General features: G+C 33.5%; 1 protein-coding gene across 3 annotated transcripts; it reads left to right on the top strand.

Annotated features, from left to right (window-relative positions):
- The first annotated feature begins 3,980 nt into the window (after positions 1–3,980).
- On the top strand, positions 3,981–17,283 carry LOC134693627 (multiple epidermal growth factor-like domains protein 6). 3 transcript variants are annotated; one of them, XR_010102428.1, is made up of 6 exons: positions 3,981–4,458; positions 9,501–11,445; positions 12,393–14,195; positions 14,597–14,685; positions 15,424–15,560; positions 16,914–17,283. XR_010102428.1 is itself a non-coding variant. In XM_063554477.1 (5 exons), exons 1-5 carry the CDS (start codon positions 4,380–4,382, stop codon positions 16,937–16,939), a joined length of 3,987 nt encoding a protein of 1,328 aa, XP_063410547.1. In that variant the 5' UTR covers positions 3,982–4,379; the 3' UTR covers positions 16,940–17,283. The 3 variants fall into 3 exon arrangements, 2 of the variants coding, with proteins under 2 accessions (XP_063410547.1, XP_063410539.1); XM_063554477.1 differs by lacking the exon at positions 14,597–14,685 and having other exon boundaries at positions 3,982–4,458; positions 15,427–15,560; XM_063554469.1 differs by lacking the exon at positions 14,597–14,685 and having other exon boundaries at positions 3,984–4,458.
- The last annotated feature ends 1,059 nt before the right edge of the window (positions 17,284–18,342 follow it).

Raw genomic sequence — 18,342 nt, 5'->3', positions numbered from 1 at the left:
ACTTGGTCTTCTTCCGACCGGCAGTAAAATGCTTCCAAAGTGAGACGTCCATTTGACTGTGCGGGATGTATCAAGTATGCAGCTACATCCGGTCAGAATGGGGACATTTAATCCGATGCCTCAAATTAAGAGACTCCTATGCACTCTGAAAATCAAAAACCTTTGCAACAACTCTTTGAGGGGTCCGTAGGTAGCCTGTTGTATGATAAAAGAAAATTATGTCCCTATCCAATATACCCTCATTTTCCAGTGTCATTCCAAGTTTACTCGACCATAATCCCGGAACGCCTCTATTACATAACCTACCAATTGTATTTATTGTTAACTTGTTCCCTCCCTTAACATGTATGATCTATTTGCCACTGGACGTAAAGCAAACGGCAAACAATCCGACAATTTACAAACGTCACTTGAAACTTTAGTTGTTAAAATTCAAATCATTGCCTCTATTTTTTTCTAAGAAATCGACAAAGTTTACGAACATTTACGCAAAAAGAAATATCTACGTTACCGCTTGCTCATTATGGAAGTGAATAACATGATACTAGTAAAAGTACAAGTATAAATAAAGCAAACAATTATATGGATCATTTTATTTGTACAAAAGTTGGCTGCTAAAATGATAAATGGAGATATGGGATATGCAATTTATAAGAAAGCAACATCTGGAGCCAAGGTTCCGTATTGAAGGCCGTACATTGACCTATAATGGTTTACTTTTTTATATTGTTATTTCGATGGAGATTTGATATTGTTATTTCGATGGAGATTTGTTTAATTGGCACTACACCACATCTTCCTATATCTACTTAAAGATATCAAAACCAAAGAAATCGAGTAAAATGTGACTGAAGCTAATATCTTTTTATTTCTAATTTGTAGTTTTAGTAAACGCTGGTCCCCTAGATTGGAAAGTTTTGATAAGTATTTGTAGTATAATTATCACAGTTACATTTCTGTCTCTTAGTACATATTTTTTCAAGTCTAAATACTTTTATCTTCGGTAGAAAATTCAAACCATAATAAAATAAGGTGGTGCGGTAAAATTGCCAATTAATCAACTTTCCACCAAAGACAAAATGACAGAAATGTTAGTTTGCTTACATTGCTACCTCATTTTAGATCTACAAATAACTTTTCCATTATATGAACTGGATATTCAAAAATATGCTTTGTCACCAAAATCCTAATATTATTTACAATGTAGGCGCGTATCATCATATTGTGTCAGTTGTGTCCGTTCAACTGTCATCCCGCAGTAGGGTGTATACGGCTATTATTTACCACTACAGGCTTTGTGCTTTAGGTTTTAATTATGAACATGGTGTTAAAACTTATATTAAAGCTGCACTTATCGTCTGGATTTTCTTTATTTTTTGTTCATGACAGGTTGCTAGATTAGGCATTTTGATAAAATATAAAAGGCACTCAGAGTACACACTCCGGCTTACATCTCCTACATGTGAGATTTCAAGCTGGAACCTTTATATTTCGCAGTTTGTTTAACTTATAAAAAATGCATATCTAATCTCAAGATTTGTTTTGTGAATAATTTTTCACAAATGACAGACTGTTGAATTTTGTGAAAGGTTGCGTACAGTTTGCAATGTTTGTCCGATTTGCTTAGAAACCAACTGACACATTTATACTACGCAGAGTACGCTATACTTATGTGTGTAGCAAATCAAGAATGTGAGTTCTGAAATATCCTTTGAGTTTTGTTTTTCAATTTTTTACAATGTGTATTTTATCAGGATAATTATTTTCACTCATAATTTTCACAACTAACAGAATGTTCAACCTTTTTTGACTGGTGCATCAAATGTGTCTTTTATAAACAACTGTTTTCAAAATTGTATTGTATCATCCCGAACATGCATGAACTATTTTCCACTGAACGTTAAACAACCATCAAAAACCGAGCAATCATAAAATTGTTAACTGGATCAAATTTTGAAAGTACTCTATTTCTGCATGGATGATGCGATGACACCACCGTCAGTGTCTTAAATGATGGAGTTAAAAACTCAGTTATTCCTATGAATCACACGTGAAATTTTTCATGATATTTCAACGTGAACTTTACAAAACTATGAAGGTATTTTTCATGATTTTAATTAAATTTTAGAATTAAGATATTATTTGAATAATCTTATTTTTATAAAAAAAAATACCTGAATTTAACGTGTACCTATTTCCGGTGATTTGTTCATGAACTATTAGCATAAGATTCACGTGGAACCAATCAGTTCAAGCAAGTTTCAAGTATAGATTAAAAAGAAGCTGTGATATGAATGCCAAGGAGACAACACTCCACAATAGACCTAAATGACACAAAAATTAACAACTATAGGTCACCATACGGCCTTTAATAATGAGAAAAGCCTATACCGCATAGTCAGCTATAAAAGACCCCGAAATGACAATATAAAACAATTCAAACGAGAAACACCAACGGCCTTATTTATATTAAACAATGAACAAAAACAAAAATGTAACACATAATCAAACAACAACCATTGCATTACAATATGCTCGTTTGGTGTGAAAATGAGACAAAATTAATGTTAATTCATTTGAGTGAAATTTCCATGTGCACGACGAAATATTTCATATTGCATTGCATTACTAGGAAATTTACGACAACTGACAGGGTAAATGAAAAAAAAATAAACACCATTCAGGTCCGACACATATTTTGTTTTCCATTTCTCGGAGAAGGAATAACGTTACGTTCTGTATTCAATAACGTCACACGTTTTCGGACAAATTCTAAGGGTATCAATCAACTTTGAAGCCATTTATCTCAAAAACAAGGATAGTGACATATACGTTTTCTATACGTGTACGGATTCAGAATGCAATCCTGGATATTATGTTAGTTTTTTTGTTTTGCTCCGTATATAAGAACATAGCCATCTGTTGGAAAATCTAAAAAGGCTAACCGAAATATAGGCATTTCCTCTATATACCTAAGTAAATTTGTCGCCAAAATTGACGTTTTCTAATGAAAGTACCAAGAAAACAAAAATGGTGACCCCCATTTTTTATTTCATATTCTAATGTATTTCGATTCAAAGAACACCTGTGCCAAAAATTTTGGAAATCGGGAGATATGCCATTCGGTATCGTGTTACCTTAATTCTTTTTCATCATAAATTTACCAGAATAACAAAAGCATCAGCATAAAGTAAAATACAAACTTTTCCATCATCAATATCAATACCACACCAATATATATGACAGGATCAAGAAAAAAATCATTATCTCATATTAAACCAACGCCTTTAAGATAAATTCTACCCCCAGAGTTGTGGCGTGCATCTGAAGAGAGCGCCAAACACCTTAATTTAATTTATTATTTGTTTGATCTTTACAGTTTTAATTATCATATTTGAAATTCCATATTATATTGCTTTCACTTGACAATGACTATGTTCTTAGTAAAATAGGTCTATGCTAAAGTTGCAATAAACTACTTTATCTTATCGAATACAGACACATTTGCCTATTGTTCACCGTTAGTTATGAAAATAACAAAGACGGCCCTTAACTATTAAATAAACTATATACCACCAACTACGAAATATCCAACGAGCAACTGGGTGCAGAGGTTAAAGCCACACCTATTTTGCTCAGTGAAATTGTCATTTTGTTTCTGGTGTAACAGCAGCAATATATTACGGGTTAATAAAAATATCACAGTCCATGCTATCAGTTTATATATAGTCATGCTGTGATATATAATCAAAAGTTTCTTGTTTGTTTAGTAATTTATTTATTTATTTAAAATTGTTTTCACCTGATATATTTCTTACATAATTTTAAAACATCATTTTAAATTAGAATTTCCGCACTTTCCATATACAACATTAACATTAAATCAAATTAATGTGGTCAATTTATCACACACTACAATTACAAAAAATATCACTTCCCATTATTTCTTCCGCGTGTCCACGAGGTTCTTTAAGGTAAATTTACCATAATCCGATCAATAGTTATTGATCGATTAGCACACACATAATGTTGTCTGTCCGAGATTACGTTCTATATACATAGGTGATCATTAAAATTGTATAGGATGATCGTCAAGTTGAATAACATGCTGTATTTGTAAACTCAACGATGTAGAACGGACCCAAACAGCACTTTATTTATAAAAATTGTGACAGTATTTCTCATTGATAACTAAACCAAGTGGGTGTCGACGATTGAATCACCCCGAAAGGCACACAACAACAGACAACAATAAGAGAGGATGTGTATTTCCTATTCATATTCCGTTTATAGTGGAAATAAAAAAATATTAGTACTTTCATAAATGGATAACTATTTTGACTTTTCCTTCGCTGAAACATGCAAAATTAAATTAATTGATGGCCGTTCGTCGATCCTTTGTGATTTACCTGGGACAGGTGTTAATCACTGTGTTGATATTACTTCGAGGTGTATCGGGTATGTACATTAGTTCTGTATGTTATAAACTAGTGGACTTTTAAAGTCAAAATTGATTCCCATAATTTTTCTTTGTTTGTCACTGAAAAGCAGACATATTCGATTTTTTTTAACATTTAACAATGATTCAGTTCAGAGCCAAACTACTCATATTTTTTTCCCTGTTTGATCATGTCGTTTTGTTACTGCTGTCCAAGGACTTATATACGTCCCTGTGCTGTCCAACTTTTCAAATGGTTGGAACTGAACATGTTTCCTTAAACATGATAATCATTCAATACAATAAGGATACCAAAGTTCATATGTTATTTTTTATTATTGTTATCTCTCTTTATTAAGCCAGGAAATGTGTGTTTATAAAGTTTGATTAGGTACAAAGTGGTATTAGCTAAAAATGTTTTAGAGACTTTTTTTTATAAGGTAGCTAACTATACTTAATGGTGATTGACTCAAACGTCAATGGTTTATGGTATTTTTTTGTTTTGTCACACACTCCATATAACATATATATCTTGTGTCTAGTACAGTTCATTGTAAAACTATAAAACTGAATTTTGATAAAGACATAATTCAAATCACATACAATTTTATGAGACATTATCTTATTATTTTTCTTTTATGAGACTAAATAATTGATAAACTGCACCTTCTCATAAATCTGAAACAATTAAAAATTTTCATAAATTTTATTTGGAGCAATAAACCGAGGTGGGGACGTCAGATTTGACATTGATGTGGATAAATATCAACATTTGAAATATTACATATTTGACAGGTTGTCCTTGTCGGGTTATGAAGCATGAGATAATTTGGTCATATTATTATCATTACCACCACAGAAAGGTATAATATTTACATACTCTTCGAGTGTGTAACCAGTACAATTATACACCAAAAATCTTAGTTTCTATATTAAAGGTGTCCGTTGTTTTCCCCTGAACAGAAGATTCACTTTTATTGTCAGTTTTAAAACCTATAAAATTTAATTTGTCCTAACCACCCATCAATATCAGACTCAGCTTGATTTAAGATAATCTTTGATAGACAGTAATTACCTCAGCAACCGGTACTCACTGCAGGTAATAAATCTAGATATACTATTGTTAAAATGAAATAAAATGAAATAAGTATATATTACACGGTATTTTAACTAATATCCTAAGGATCTAATGTTAATTTAGATTTTCGACATGGATACATTGGCTAGAAGGCTTTTTCGTATACATGTAAAACAATTTGATTAAAATCAACGGCACGTGTGCATATCTTTTACTTTAAATAAAGGTTTGACTTTTTAAGATACTTAAAAAAGAGTTGTGGGATTAAATTGAAAAGATTATGATAACAAACAAACCGTGTAATTTTTACGTAACTCGGGAGTGTTATCGTGTTATGTTATTTTCTCGAATATCATTAATAACTTAATAAGACCATTGCAATGAATTATTCAATGGGTGTATCAAACACGTAATATACTGAAATAGGCCAGACTGATTTTTATCGTCCAAATATCTTATTTTATATGAAACTTATACTAAACGGAAACTGTCAACTGACAAGATGTCTAGATTTGACAAGAGAATTGATACCTACAACACAAGTATCCTTAACATTGATATTTTTGATTTTATCTTCCTCTTGTGTTTAAAGTGTTCCTGTATTAAAGATATACCTTATAGTTTCATCTGCATGTGGTTTATATGAACTTTAGCGGTAAAAAAAAAACTTCAAAAAATTTGTACACGCACCATCTCGTGATAGCTAGCTTCATTTCAATCGTATATGAAGCAAGTTAAAAAAAAAATCAAATTCAATGGAATAGGCGAGGAAGCATGTTATGTGACGGTCTGTGGCTGTACATGTATATTCATGTATACCAATATAACTGTGTATGCATATATGTCTTTGTAGTTGTATTTCCAACATACAAACTAACAATAGTCTAGATAGTAGATATATATCAGGGTTTTTTTCTTTTCTTTTCCACATACACACATCTTTATATGAATGCAGCTTGAAAATGAAAATAAAGAGATGTACCATAATTATAAATGAGACCTCTTCCCAACTTTTAAGTTAAATTGTCGTTTCCTAAACAACTCAAAGCTTACAAATTCTGAATTTCTGAAAATCAGACGTCGTTTGACTTTTTATAATGAAAAAAAAATCATTGTCACTTGATCAATTAACATTTAAGGAAACATTTCTCGGTATTTGACCCTAGTCTATTGACATGTTTTCATAAATTTTATAGATCAAAAATAGAAAATGATGAACATAATTCGATTACAATTATCAACGCATTATCTGGTCAAACAAACCTTCAGTACTTGACCTTTTTTGTACGATAAAAAGCTTCAAACAATACGAAACAGACATAAAATTACTACATATGTTGTTCTATCCAATATGTAATATAGTAATGTGTATACAATATTTATAACGAGAAATTAAATTTCGAGTATTTATTGATTCGTTATTTGTAACAGTAAAAAAATATCTAGTTTCGATCCACTTAAATTCAGTTGAAAGACGAAACCCAAATACAAATGTTGACCTATACATGTACATGCACTTGGTTTTTTTTTAAGTTCTTAGCTTTGAGTATAACAAATTTTATTCCCTTATTTGATGACAAATGTTTGAGACTTAGTTATGAAGAAGGACAATTGGGATTCACGACTAGAAGTTTCATGGATATATCCAACTCCTCTGACTACCACACTGATTCTATCTTCTCTCACCATTAGTTTCTATTAACTGTTAACTACCCGTGTAAAATGGCAAGATTCATATCATCCTAACAAACTCATTTAAAATGGGTTAACTCATTACTATCGTCTTTGGTAAAAGTTAAATGTCTTCAAGGATTAGGTTTCATATTTTCACAATTTGTTAGTGAAAATGGGAGAAAGCGCAATGAAGTTCATAGTTTTGCCTCAAGTTCGGATTTGATATTATTTTTGAAACCTTTTGTGTTGATTTTATACACCTGGGTAATTGTTTACAAGTTAAATCATACCATTTGATTTTTAACATGCACAATCTTTAGGTTTAAAACATTTTTGACAAAACGTGAACGGAAACGATATGTTTCTATTGAATTAAGACCTTAAATGTTGAAAAGAAGTATTATTAAAAATTCAATATGTTCAAACTGTCTGCCTTTCATCCTTGATCCTTTAACATAATGTGAACTTGTACGTACAGTAAACAATATAGGACTTGTTTAACTTTGTATCAATAAAAAGATACAGACTATTTATTGTTTATAGACAAATATTTGTAAAATAGCATATAAATGACATAACTGTCCTTTGTCTATAAGGTATTTGTTAACTTTAGTTTACCTGTCGTATACTCAAATAAGCATATCAGAAATAAAAATCTATAATTGGCCTAAATGGCTTAATTCAAACATATTTTAAAAAATAATAATCTTTTTCTAATATTTCCATATCAAAGCGTTGCTCCTGCTAAACAAAATTCTTATGCACAAGGAAAGATTTATGGAAAAATGATAAAGCAAATTAAGATACATGTTAACCATCCAAATTAGTATTGTCCAACAGCGCAGATCAAAGATATCTTAATACCACATATACAAGACTAGAAAAGTCCCAAGATGGATGAAAGCGCTAGACAATGCTGCTTTTAAAACTCTTTTTGTGTATTTAATTTTTAATATATAATTCTGTACACCGCTTGAAAAGAAACTTTTTTGTATATATATATATAGTGCAACCATATCGGGCCTTACCAATTGTTATATTTCCATTTTACTTTGACCACATGGGTTTAAGTGTATCAGTAAAATAACCTTAACTATCATCACCATCACCGCGATATATAGCCATTTGTGGCTGATGCGGCGTTAAGCGATCAAAAACTAATCAATAATAAATATCACCGCAATCACAAACAGTAATTTCTATAAATTTCATTTTTTTCAATACACATTAAAAAACATAAAAACTAGAAATCTAAATGCTTATGAAATTACTGCATCAACTTAAATATCTTTCTCATTGATACTATATTTCATCTGTTTATGCACATGACTCAAAAGCAGCCGACTCTTATAAACTTCCCTGACGATTCATTAAAAGGGTATTAAAGTTAACCTTTTTATACTGACAACTTCAATTTAGAAACGAAAATTTAGGATTAAGATTGTAAAACCTATAATAAATTTTGTTCATTTTGGTCGCAAGCCCTAATGTACAATTTACTAAATTTGTCCCAAAAAAACCATGCGATCTGATATTTATTTTAGGTTTCATTAAACATTTAGAGAACATTATTGAGCTAATTTATACTCTTTCACCTTTCCAACATTTACATTATAGAAGTTCGGCTTCCATTGTTTTAATTAACATTTTGGTCAAACTATTACACATTCATTTCTTAGTAGGATAACTGGTACCTATACATTTCCTTATTTTATATTTTAAATGGTGACTAAAAATTGATAATCTATGAGAAAAATCAGATTCTTATTGTCTAAAGTTGTTATTTCTGGGAATGTGACTGAAATAGATAATCGTATATGTTCGTTTCCGTGTAGGTACGCGCGTTATTAGTCATTTATATATATAAAAAAAAAGTTTTTATTTGGGTCAACAAATCCGGTAATCTATCAACGCTAGCAATCAATTATTTAAAATATATTTTCAAACTAAATTTTCAGGGGAAAAATGATATACGGAAGCTATTTATTTACCAACCTTGGATCCTGCACGAAATGCCTTCAACAACAGCACATAGCGCCGAATAACATTTTTATAATACAAAAAGATGTTTAAAATTGTCGAAAAAAACGTTTAAAGTACACGTAATTAACTCATCGAAATTTGAACTACAAGTGGATGTGTTTATGTTTTAGATTACCCAACCCTTCGAATGAAACAAATATAATGTCAAGTTCTCCTACTTCTTTTAAAATTGGAACATGTTAAAAAATCCTGCATGAAACAATGTTTTACATTGGAAAGTCTGTCAGAATAGTATATATAATACATTGTGTTTGTTCTGTTTTCCAGGAGACTGCTCTAACTGCAAGCCAGATCAATGTGATAGCAGTCAAACATGTGGTGAATGTGATGATGGTTGGTGGGGTAACCCATGCTTTAAAAGATGTGGTTCTCAATGTCCAACGATACAAACATCCACGGGAATATTTAGTAAAGTTTGTGATAAAGACACTGGTAAATGTAAAGGTGGTTGTAGAAACGATGTCTACGGGGAATACTGCAATAAACAATGTAGCAGCCACTGTCTACAGCTTACAGGGAGAATATGTGACCTTGTCAGCGGGAAATGTTTACATAGTTGTACTCAAGGTTACTATGGAGAAGATTGCACATCGTCGTGCAGCAAAGGCTGTTATCCTATACTAGTGAGAGGTGCTGGTTTCGTTAACAAATGTAGCCCACTAACCGGAATTTGTGAAAGTGACAAGGACTGTAAACCAGGCTGGTGTGGAACAAAATGCGACTTATCATGCGGAACTAACTGTAAAACTACACATAACGATTTTTTTCGGGAAGATGTAAAGCAATGTTCTTGCACAACAGGAAGTTGCACAGATGGGTGCGAGTCCGGTTGGTACGGTGAGAATTGTGAATGTACAGCAGCTAATTTGAAATGTGATGAATTTGGATGCAATAAAACCACAAGACTGTGCAACTCATGTCTAACTGGGTACCATGGGGATATGTGTGATCAGACTTGTCCTCAAAGCTGCGGACCAGAAGGGTGTCACAGAAACAACGGAACATGCATAAACTGTAAAAATGATTTGTATGGACCTCAATGCCTATGTAAAGGTCATTGCGGCCTTGCTGGTTGCGATAGTCAAGGAGACTGTCGTTCATGTGCGTCAGGTTGGCATGGAAGTCGCTGTTTAGACGCATGTATTGGAAACTGTAAAGAAAACTGCGACAGAAATAATGGGAAATGTTTGTCATGTCGTGACGGATTCTATGGAGAACAATGCGGAGCGCGTTGTCCATTAAACTGCCACGAAACCCTTTGTGAACAAGATACGGGGCACTGTTTTCAGTGTGTGATGGGATTCTATTCAGAAAATTGCTCTTTAACGTGTCCAGTGGGATGTGACAGCTCGGGATGTAAAAAAATAACAGGTGCTTGTGATACCTGTAAACGTGGTTTTACTGGAAATCAATGCAAATGTCATGGGTATTGTTCGGGAGAAGGATGTATAAGCACTACCGGCTTATGTAAAAACTGTCAGTCTGGATATTACGAAACTTCTTGTGACAAATCATGTCCTAAAAATTGTAAAGATAATGAATGTGAAAGACAATATGGAAAGTGCTATTCGTGTAAAGATGGTTATTACGGATCTGTCTGTATTTGCTCAGGTAATTGCAAAAACGACCAATGCAATGAGCGCGGAGTATGCGCTGAGTGTTCCAGTGGTTGGTATGGTGAATTCTGTACCATCAAATGTTCCGTCAACTGTGATGGTGGATGCGACAGAATCAGTGGATTTTGTGAACGATGTAAACCTAGCTGGTATGGTCCACAGTGTAAATGTAAAGGACACTGTGCTCAGAATAGCGAGAATAGCTGTGGCACAGATGGAATATGTTCAGCTTGTTCTCCTGGATGGTACGGACAAAACTGTCTCCAAAACTGTTCATCAAATTGTTTGAGAGAAGACTGCGAACGATATACAGGAACTTGTAGCAGTTGCCAGGCCGGATTCTTTGATAATGACTGTCATAGTATTTGTCCTGACAACTGTTTCAGTTCCGAATGCTTAAAGAGTGATGGAAAATGCAAGTATGGATGCAAGTCTAGGGGATTCGGAGATTTTTGTAATTCAACGTGCCCGCATCATTGTGATGAACAGGGATGCTTAAATGGTGATTGTTACGGTTGTGAGTATGGATGGTATGGTTTGCAGTGTCAATGCAGAGGTCATTGTTCTACACTGGGACAGTGTAACAAAGATGGAAGGTAAGAAATTATTATTCATTAATTTGATATTCATTTTGTCAATATAAGAATAAGAGATGAGGTCAATTGCGACAACTATCCACCAAAATTCAAATGAAGTGGATGTAAGCAAGCATAGGAACCGTACGGCCTTCAGCAATGATGTAATTCAATTCCATATAGTTGTATGTAAAAGGACCCCAACATGAAAATTTACTACAATTCAATATATTAAGCGAACGGCCTACAAAACAATATGCGAAAAACAAATATGACAGAACGAACCTACGACAACTTAACGAAAGGCCCCCGACTTGGGACAGGCTCATATATAATGTCGGGGGTTTAAACTAGTCTTCTGGCGCTAAAACATTGGACAGTGGTGTAACTGTATATAAACTCACCTGACCCGAAGTGTACAGAGACTTTAGAATGCTTTTTTCTTCATTTGGCATGAGTTGTCTGTGGCGTCATTTTAACATAATCTTGTCTGCAAGTACTTTATCACACTCATTCAATATTGGAACATTTAGTTCAAATTGTATTCAATGATCCCGGCTGTCATCCAACATGGTCGACATGGATATTAATAGAGCTAGCACATATGGGTATTATGCAAGAATTGTCTATTATCTTGAAAACTACTGTATATTGAGAAAATCTAAACGTAGCAAAATGTTCAAAATAATATGATCCGCAAAATTTGTATAGTTTTATCATGTCTGCAACTCAATACGCATTTGATTTTAAAAATTGAGTTTGAAAGCCACACTTAATTTCGGTTGTTTAACATGCATTGTTTTCTTGAAGTTGTGTTTACCAGTTGTAGTCGAAACATCTGTCATCTGGACATTAATCATTTGTCATCAGAACTTAAGGGTATGCACGTTTTTGAATGAAACTGAGAATTTTAAAACTAGTTTAATTTTTGATAATCAGGTTAATTATTATCATGCTTTAATTTCCAGGTGTGATCTGTGTAAATTCGGATATTTTGGAGAAAACTGCAACCAGACATGTCCTCAAAATTGTAAAGGAAGTTGTCATAGAGATAAAGGTTCATGTGATCAATGCATTCTTGGTTACCATGGAGAATTTTGTAATGAGCCATGTCCTTCAAATTGTAACAACGATATTTGTAATAAAGCCGACGGTACTTGTTCTAATTGTGACGCAGGATGGTATGGGTCCAAATGCAAATGTACTGGACAATGTGGACCTGGGGAGTGTCATTCAAATGGAACTTGCTTTACGTGTGCTGTTGGCTATCATGGACTATCATGCAATGACTTGTGTTTGTCAACTTGTACAAGGAAGGGCTGCCTACGTGAAAATGGAAATTGTCTAGAATGTCAAGTGAAAACGTCTGGATCGTTCTGTAATTGTAGTGGATATTGTTTAAATGGTGAATGTAATGCTGCAGGTATATGCAAGAAATGTAATGCATCATGGCATGGAAACAATTGCGACCAGTCTTGCCCGAAAAACTGTGCGACTAAAAATTGTGATCGCTCAACAGGTGCGTGTTCTGACGGATGCATAAACGGCTTTTTTGGACAAAAATGCACGTGCTTAGGTAACTGTAAAAGTGGATGTGATGATACAGGAAAGTGTTTTGAATGTGAAGATGGATGGCAGGGTACTCAGTGTACCCAAAAATGTCCAGTCAATTGTATATCAGCATGCACGAGAAACAATGGACATTGTCTCCAATGTAAAACTGATTGGTATGGCAATGAGTGTACATGCACTGGACATTGTGATTCTAGTGAATGTGACGAAAACGGAATTTGTTTTTCATGTGCGGATGGTTGGTCAGGGGAAAATTGTACACTGTCTTGTCCAAAAAATTGTAAAGGCAATATTTGCCTACGTAGTGGAAATTGTGTCAGTTGTAAAAGTGGGTGGTATGGAAGTACGTGCCAATGTTCTGGTCAATGTTCAGATAGAGGTTGCAACGTGACCTCTGGGATTTGTCATGAATGTGAAATAGGTTTCCATGGAAGAACATGTCTTGATGCATGTCCCCCAAACTGTGACAACTCGGAATGCACACGTAACGGTCAATGTTTGTCTTGTATAGCAGATTGGTATGGTGATAAATGTTATTGTTCGGGAAACTGTGGTATATCGGGTTGCAACATAGAAACACACCAGTGTTACAACTGTGAAAAGGGTTGGCACGGTCCAAAATGTCTGCAAACATGTCCGTTTAATTGTGATGACACGGGATGCAATAGAAATTCAGGTGACTGTTTAACCTGCGTTCCAAACCGTTCCGGTGATAAATGCCACTGTATTGGATATTGCGATGATTCTCATCCGAACATGTGCACTAACACTGGAGATTGCTACAACTGCAGCAAAACATACTTCGGGGTTAACTGCGATCAAATGTGTTCAAAATACTGTGACGGATGTGATAGGAAGTCCGGATCGTGCACTTCATGTAAGCAAGGTCTTTATGGTCAAACATGTCAACTGACATGCAGTACTGATTGTATCGAACTACGCTGTGGTAAAGACGATGGAAAGTGTCTACGGTGTGGTCCAGGTCAATATGGTGATTTCTGTGAGAAAAATTGTAGTTCTAATTGCATTAGTGGATATTGTTCTTTAAATGGTACATGTCCACTGGGGTGTAAATCTGGGTGGAAAGGCTTGTCATGTATAGAACCTACTGGCATAAGTTTGGTATTGATTGTAGTCATGTCAGTTTGTGGACTTGTTATATTCTTGCTGGTGTTTGTTTTCATCTCATGTGCCTGCAGGTAAGATATTTACACATTTTTTTTAAATTTCAAATATATCAATATATTATGTATGATTATATGTTTACCTATACTGCTACCTAATGGTAATCAGTAGGTGTAATCGTTTGAGCCTTGTATTTCTTAGTTCAGGATATATATTTGTTAACAATTATATATTTATAAGTAGTCGGGAAGGATGTTCAGGAAACTATGCTCAATATGTTGGGTTTTTTTTTATTTACGAAAGACCACAGCTATGAATGACACATTATTTTATTGTTGAAGTTTTTTTCTACCTTCATATTATGCATATGTTAATGTGTGTTTTAATTTATTATAACCTTTGAATAGGTTAACGCGGGGCATCATAGATGTTGTTTGTCTTGAGTCACATTTAAAAATAGCCGTCTTGTTTACAGAAGGAAAGAAATGACACAAGCAACTTGTATAAGTACAACTAAGATATTATATATATCGCGTAGTGTACAGTGTTATATCAGTAAAAGTAGTAAGTCGAATTCCCTCCTTTTTTTTAATTTGAGGAGACGGTCATTATTTTGTGGACGAATGATATAGGAGTTTTACTACTAACTTGAGTTCACTCTTACGTTAAAGATAAATTAAAAAATGCATTAAACTTCGCATCCCATAATCAATGTTTTGCTTAGTTTTTGTTTCCAAAACTTCAGAAATTGATAAGATGATGAAGCAAACTTTTTTTTCTTGACAGCATCAAAGTTTTTTTAAAGATCCTTTTTTATCAGCATCAAATTTTTTTAAAGAACATTTTCAAGCCGCATCAAAGTGATTTAACGATCACTGTCAGACAAACCTTACAACAATAAGCGTCAAGTTGACAGTAAAGCTCCTTTAAGATGCATGAATTGTAACATGGTATTTGAAAGCTTATTACTAACACATTGTTTATTATTGTATATTAAAAACAAGACATCATATGAGTAAAACGATGACAAATAAAGGGATTTTAATATTACAAATATGTTACTTTGTCTAATAGAACTCATTGTGATACAGCGTGTTATGCATATTTTTGTTTGCATTCAATATACATATGTATACAAAGCCGAATAACCTAGCTACGTTACGCTTGTGCTTAAAAATTATTAAACTACTTTAGTTGAACGGATGTGAAATCTTTTGAAGTTAAATGTGTAACATACAACATGATTTATTTATGAGGCAACAATTCATTCTATACATTAATAATTGTTTATGTAATTTACAGTAGAAGAGACCCAGGGGATGGAAAGGGAAAATACACAGCAACAACACATTTAAGGAGATGGGGGACTGTAGTTCGTACTCATACACCAAACATCCACCATCCTGCTAATAGAGAGGCTAATAACGGACATATAACAGGTAACAATATTCAAAATAATACAATACCAGACACATGTTGATACCAATAGAGTAAAATACAAATATACCGAAAAATTCAGAACGAAAAGTCCGTAATCAAATGGCAAATCAAAAGCTCAAACACATCAAACGAATGGAGCAGCTTTCATATTCCTGAGTTGGTACAAGCATTTTGCTATGTAGAAAATTGTGGATTACACCTGGTTTTATAGCTAGCTAAACCTCTCAAATTCGTTAATTTATGCTGAGACGCCACAGAGTGATACCGTATATCACATGCAGATAATACACAACCAGCATACATATGATACATTGTTATACAATGCCAGCTAAATATAATTGCTTACAGAAAGTGTGTTCGTAAATAATTTATAAGGTTCAATTAAATTTTAACAGTCGGAAAAACATGATAAGTCCATTATAACGTCAAACATCCTGAAGTAGGCCATAAAAATAACATAATATAAAACTGAAGGTAAATAACGGCACAAGAGACGCATTCTTCGATCATTTGTAATAAGATATTTTCAAGTATTTACCCGTTTAATGTATTAAAAAAAGTGTCATGTAATAGAAAAATTTCGGACAATACATAAACTGGCTTGCCATTGCATGACAGATAGTCGTAAACTGTCGCTGAATCACCAATTGTTAAAATGAGTAACATCATAAGAGGGTGGTAAAGGGTTATTTTCGTGCAACGTTTACGGCCTTTTTATTTCACGTGTTTTCGTGTTTTGGTGTTTTATTTCTCGTTTTCTCGTGTTTGGTTCGATGTGCGTGCTTCGTATATCCCCTTATTTATTTTCCGTGTTTCGTGTCAGTGCTCTTAATTTTTCGTTCTTCCATTTTTCCGCATTTGATTAAACAGTAAATTGGAACCAACTCAAAGTCAGTGAGTTATAGTACCTTTTGAAACTTGTGTAAAAAATAGAAATTGTTGTATATTGTTACCATTCTACTTTCTATTGTATGCTATACATGTAATAAAGTCCATTATAATAAACAAACAAAAAATCAGATGCAAGTAGCATACGCTAAAAGGTGACCACAAGATCTTTATGTCCATTAACGTCATGGTCTCCAAGAACGGCTGAGTAATAACTGCTGGTACTTTTTTTCTTAATATTTACAATTCTATTTCTCGTGCTTCGTTTTTCCCGATTTTTATTTTTCGTGCTACGTTTTTGCGATTTTTATTTCACGTATTTCCGTGTTTAGTACCCCACTTTACCACCCTCTCATAAGTGTTGCTTCACTGATACGTAGCTGAACTACTGTTCTTGTCAGTGGTTGGTTAATTTCGAGATTTTATTTGGGATTTTTTTTCTAACGTTATTTTTTTCTTTACAGATAGGTATATGGATGCTGAAATGTAGAATTAGAGATTATTAATCAGCCTACAACTTCCGCTTTTAACGTGCAATACAAAACTAAAAAATCCATTATGTTCACAAAAATACTCGTGCCAAAGTCATGACTAGTCACAAAATACAGTGCTTCAACATGTGTTCACAAGCTTATAAAGCTGCTGCAGAACATTGTATTTAACATTATGTATAAGTCTTTGTAAATGAACTGTCTTTCACAAAATTTCATTGGTGTTAAGACCGAATGGATGAAACCTGAGACTAGTGAGTAGTCTTAGGTTAAAAACAAGTTTCTGTTGGAATGAAAAATCTTTGTTATCTACTATCAACCGTCAAAGACGTTATCATTAGAAAGAGCTCAAGGCCGTAACTACCCTTGAGGCAAGTGAGGCAATTGCCTCACTAAAATTTCGACACTGATCATTTTTTTATATACATCTATATAAATATAATAGTCATTTTCTGTCCCAACCTTAATGTCATCATTCTTTTTAAACTATTCTTCCTGGATATAACTCAGTATCTCTACGGATGATGTTTCTCCATTACATTAACCTAGTAACGATAATCATCATGAATCTCTAGTTAAAAACAGGCTCTTGCAGAAAAAGCTAGAAAAGCGACACTGAAGGTAAAGAAGGAATAATTCTAGTAAACTAGTTGCATACAACTTCATACGAACAATACACTCACGACAAGTAGACTGACAAATCAAGTACTGGTCTTCGGAAGGGGGCAGTCCTGTCTGCGTATTCATTTCTCCGATTCACCAACTTTTGACAAATCAAGTACTGGGTATCTCAAGTGTGCAGTCCTGTCTGCGTATTCATTTCACGAACTTAATCTTTCTCTTTACAGATACATAAAAATATAAATGATATGAAACATGCATGGATTAGTTTTTATCCATGTTTTTTTAACCTTAAAAATTGAAAGAGTATCCTATATTCCAATTTGATATTATTGAGGAATGGTAAAACCTTTCACACAGGATTTTGTCTTTACTTATTCGGGACAAGGGAATCGGACACCCCCCAACCCTAACCCCTAAATTTATAGATTCTGAAACTAAAATATCACCAACCATTTCCAGAAATAATTTGAAATTACGGACCTACGTGTAAACGGCAAAAACTCCATTCCAATTCCCCTGTACTCATATCATATATACTTACTCTATAGATAGAATCATATACATTTACATGTATCTTATCTCATTCTATCATTCCTAGTTTGTCTAATCTTTGTCAGCATAAAAGCGAGTTTAATATTTTGTAACTGCGACTGTATGATGGTGCTTACAGGAAAGCTTAATTCCCTTTTGCAAACAACACTGTTACTACCGATGCTGCTACCGAATTGCTGATGGAGAAGGAATTGGAAGCAAAAATTGATCAATGTGTTGATGATAA

This window comes from Mytilus trossulus, chromosome 1 (genome assembly GCF_036588685.1).
Source record: "Mytilus trossulus isolate FHL-02 chromosome 1, PNRI_Mtr1.1.1.hap1, whole genome shotgun sequence".
Taxonomy (NCBI): Eukaryota; Metazoa; Mollusca; class Bivalvia; order Mytilida; family Mytilidae; genus Mytilus; species Mytilus trossulus.
This window is presented reverse-complemented; position numbering and strand designations above follow the sequence as displayed.

Excerpts from the sequence above, each read along its gene's own strand:
- LOC134693627 (XM_063554469.1), top strand. The coding sequence starts at position 4,380 with ATGGCCGTTCGTCGATCCTTTGTGATTTACCTGGGACAGGTGTTAATC. Across the intron at positions 4,459-9,500 it reads ATTACTTCGAGGTGTATCGG|GAGACTGCTCTAACTGCAAG; the intron begins GTATGTACATTA and ends TCTGTTTTCCAG. Across the intron at positions 15,561-16,913 it reads TAATAACGGACATATAACAG|ATAGGTATATGGATGCTGAA; the intron begins GTAACAATATTC and ends TTTTCTTTACAG.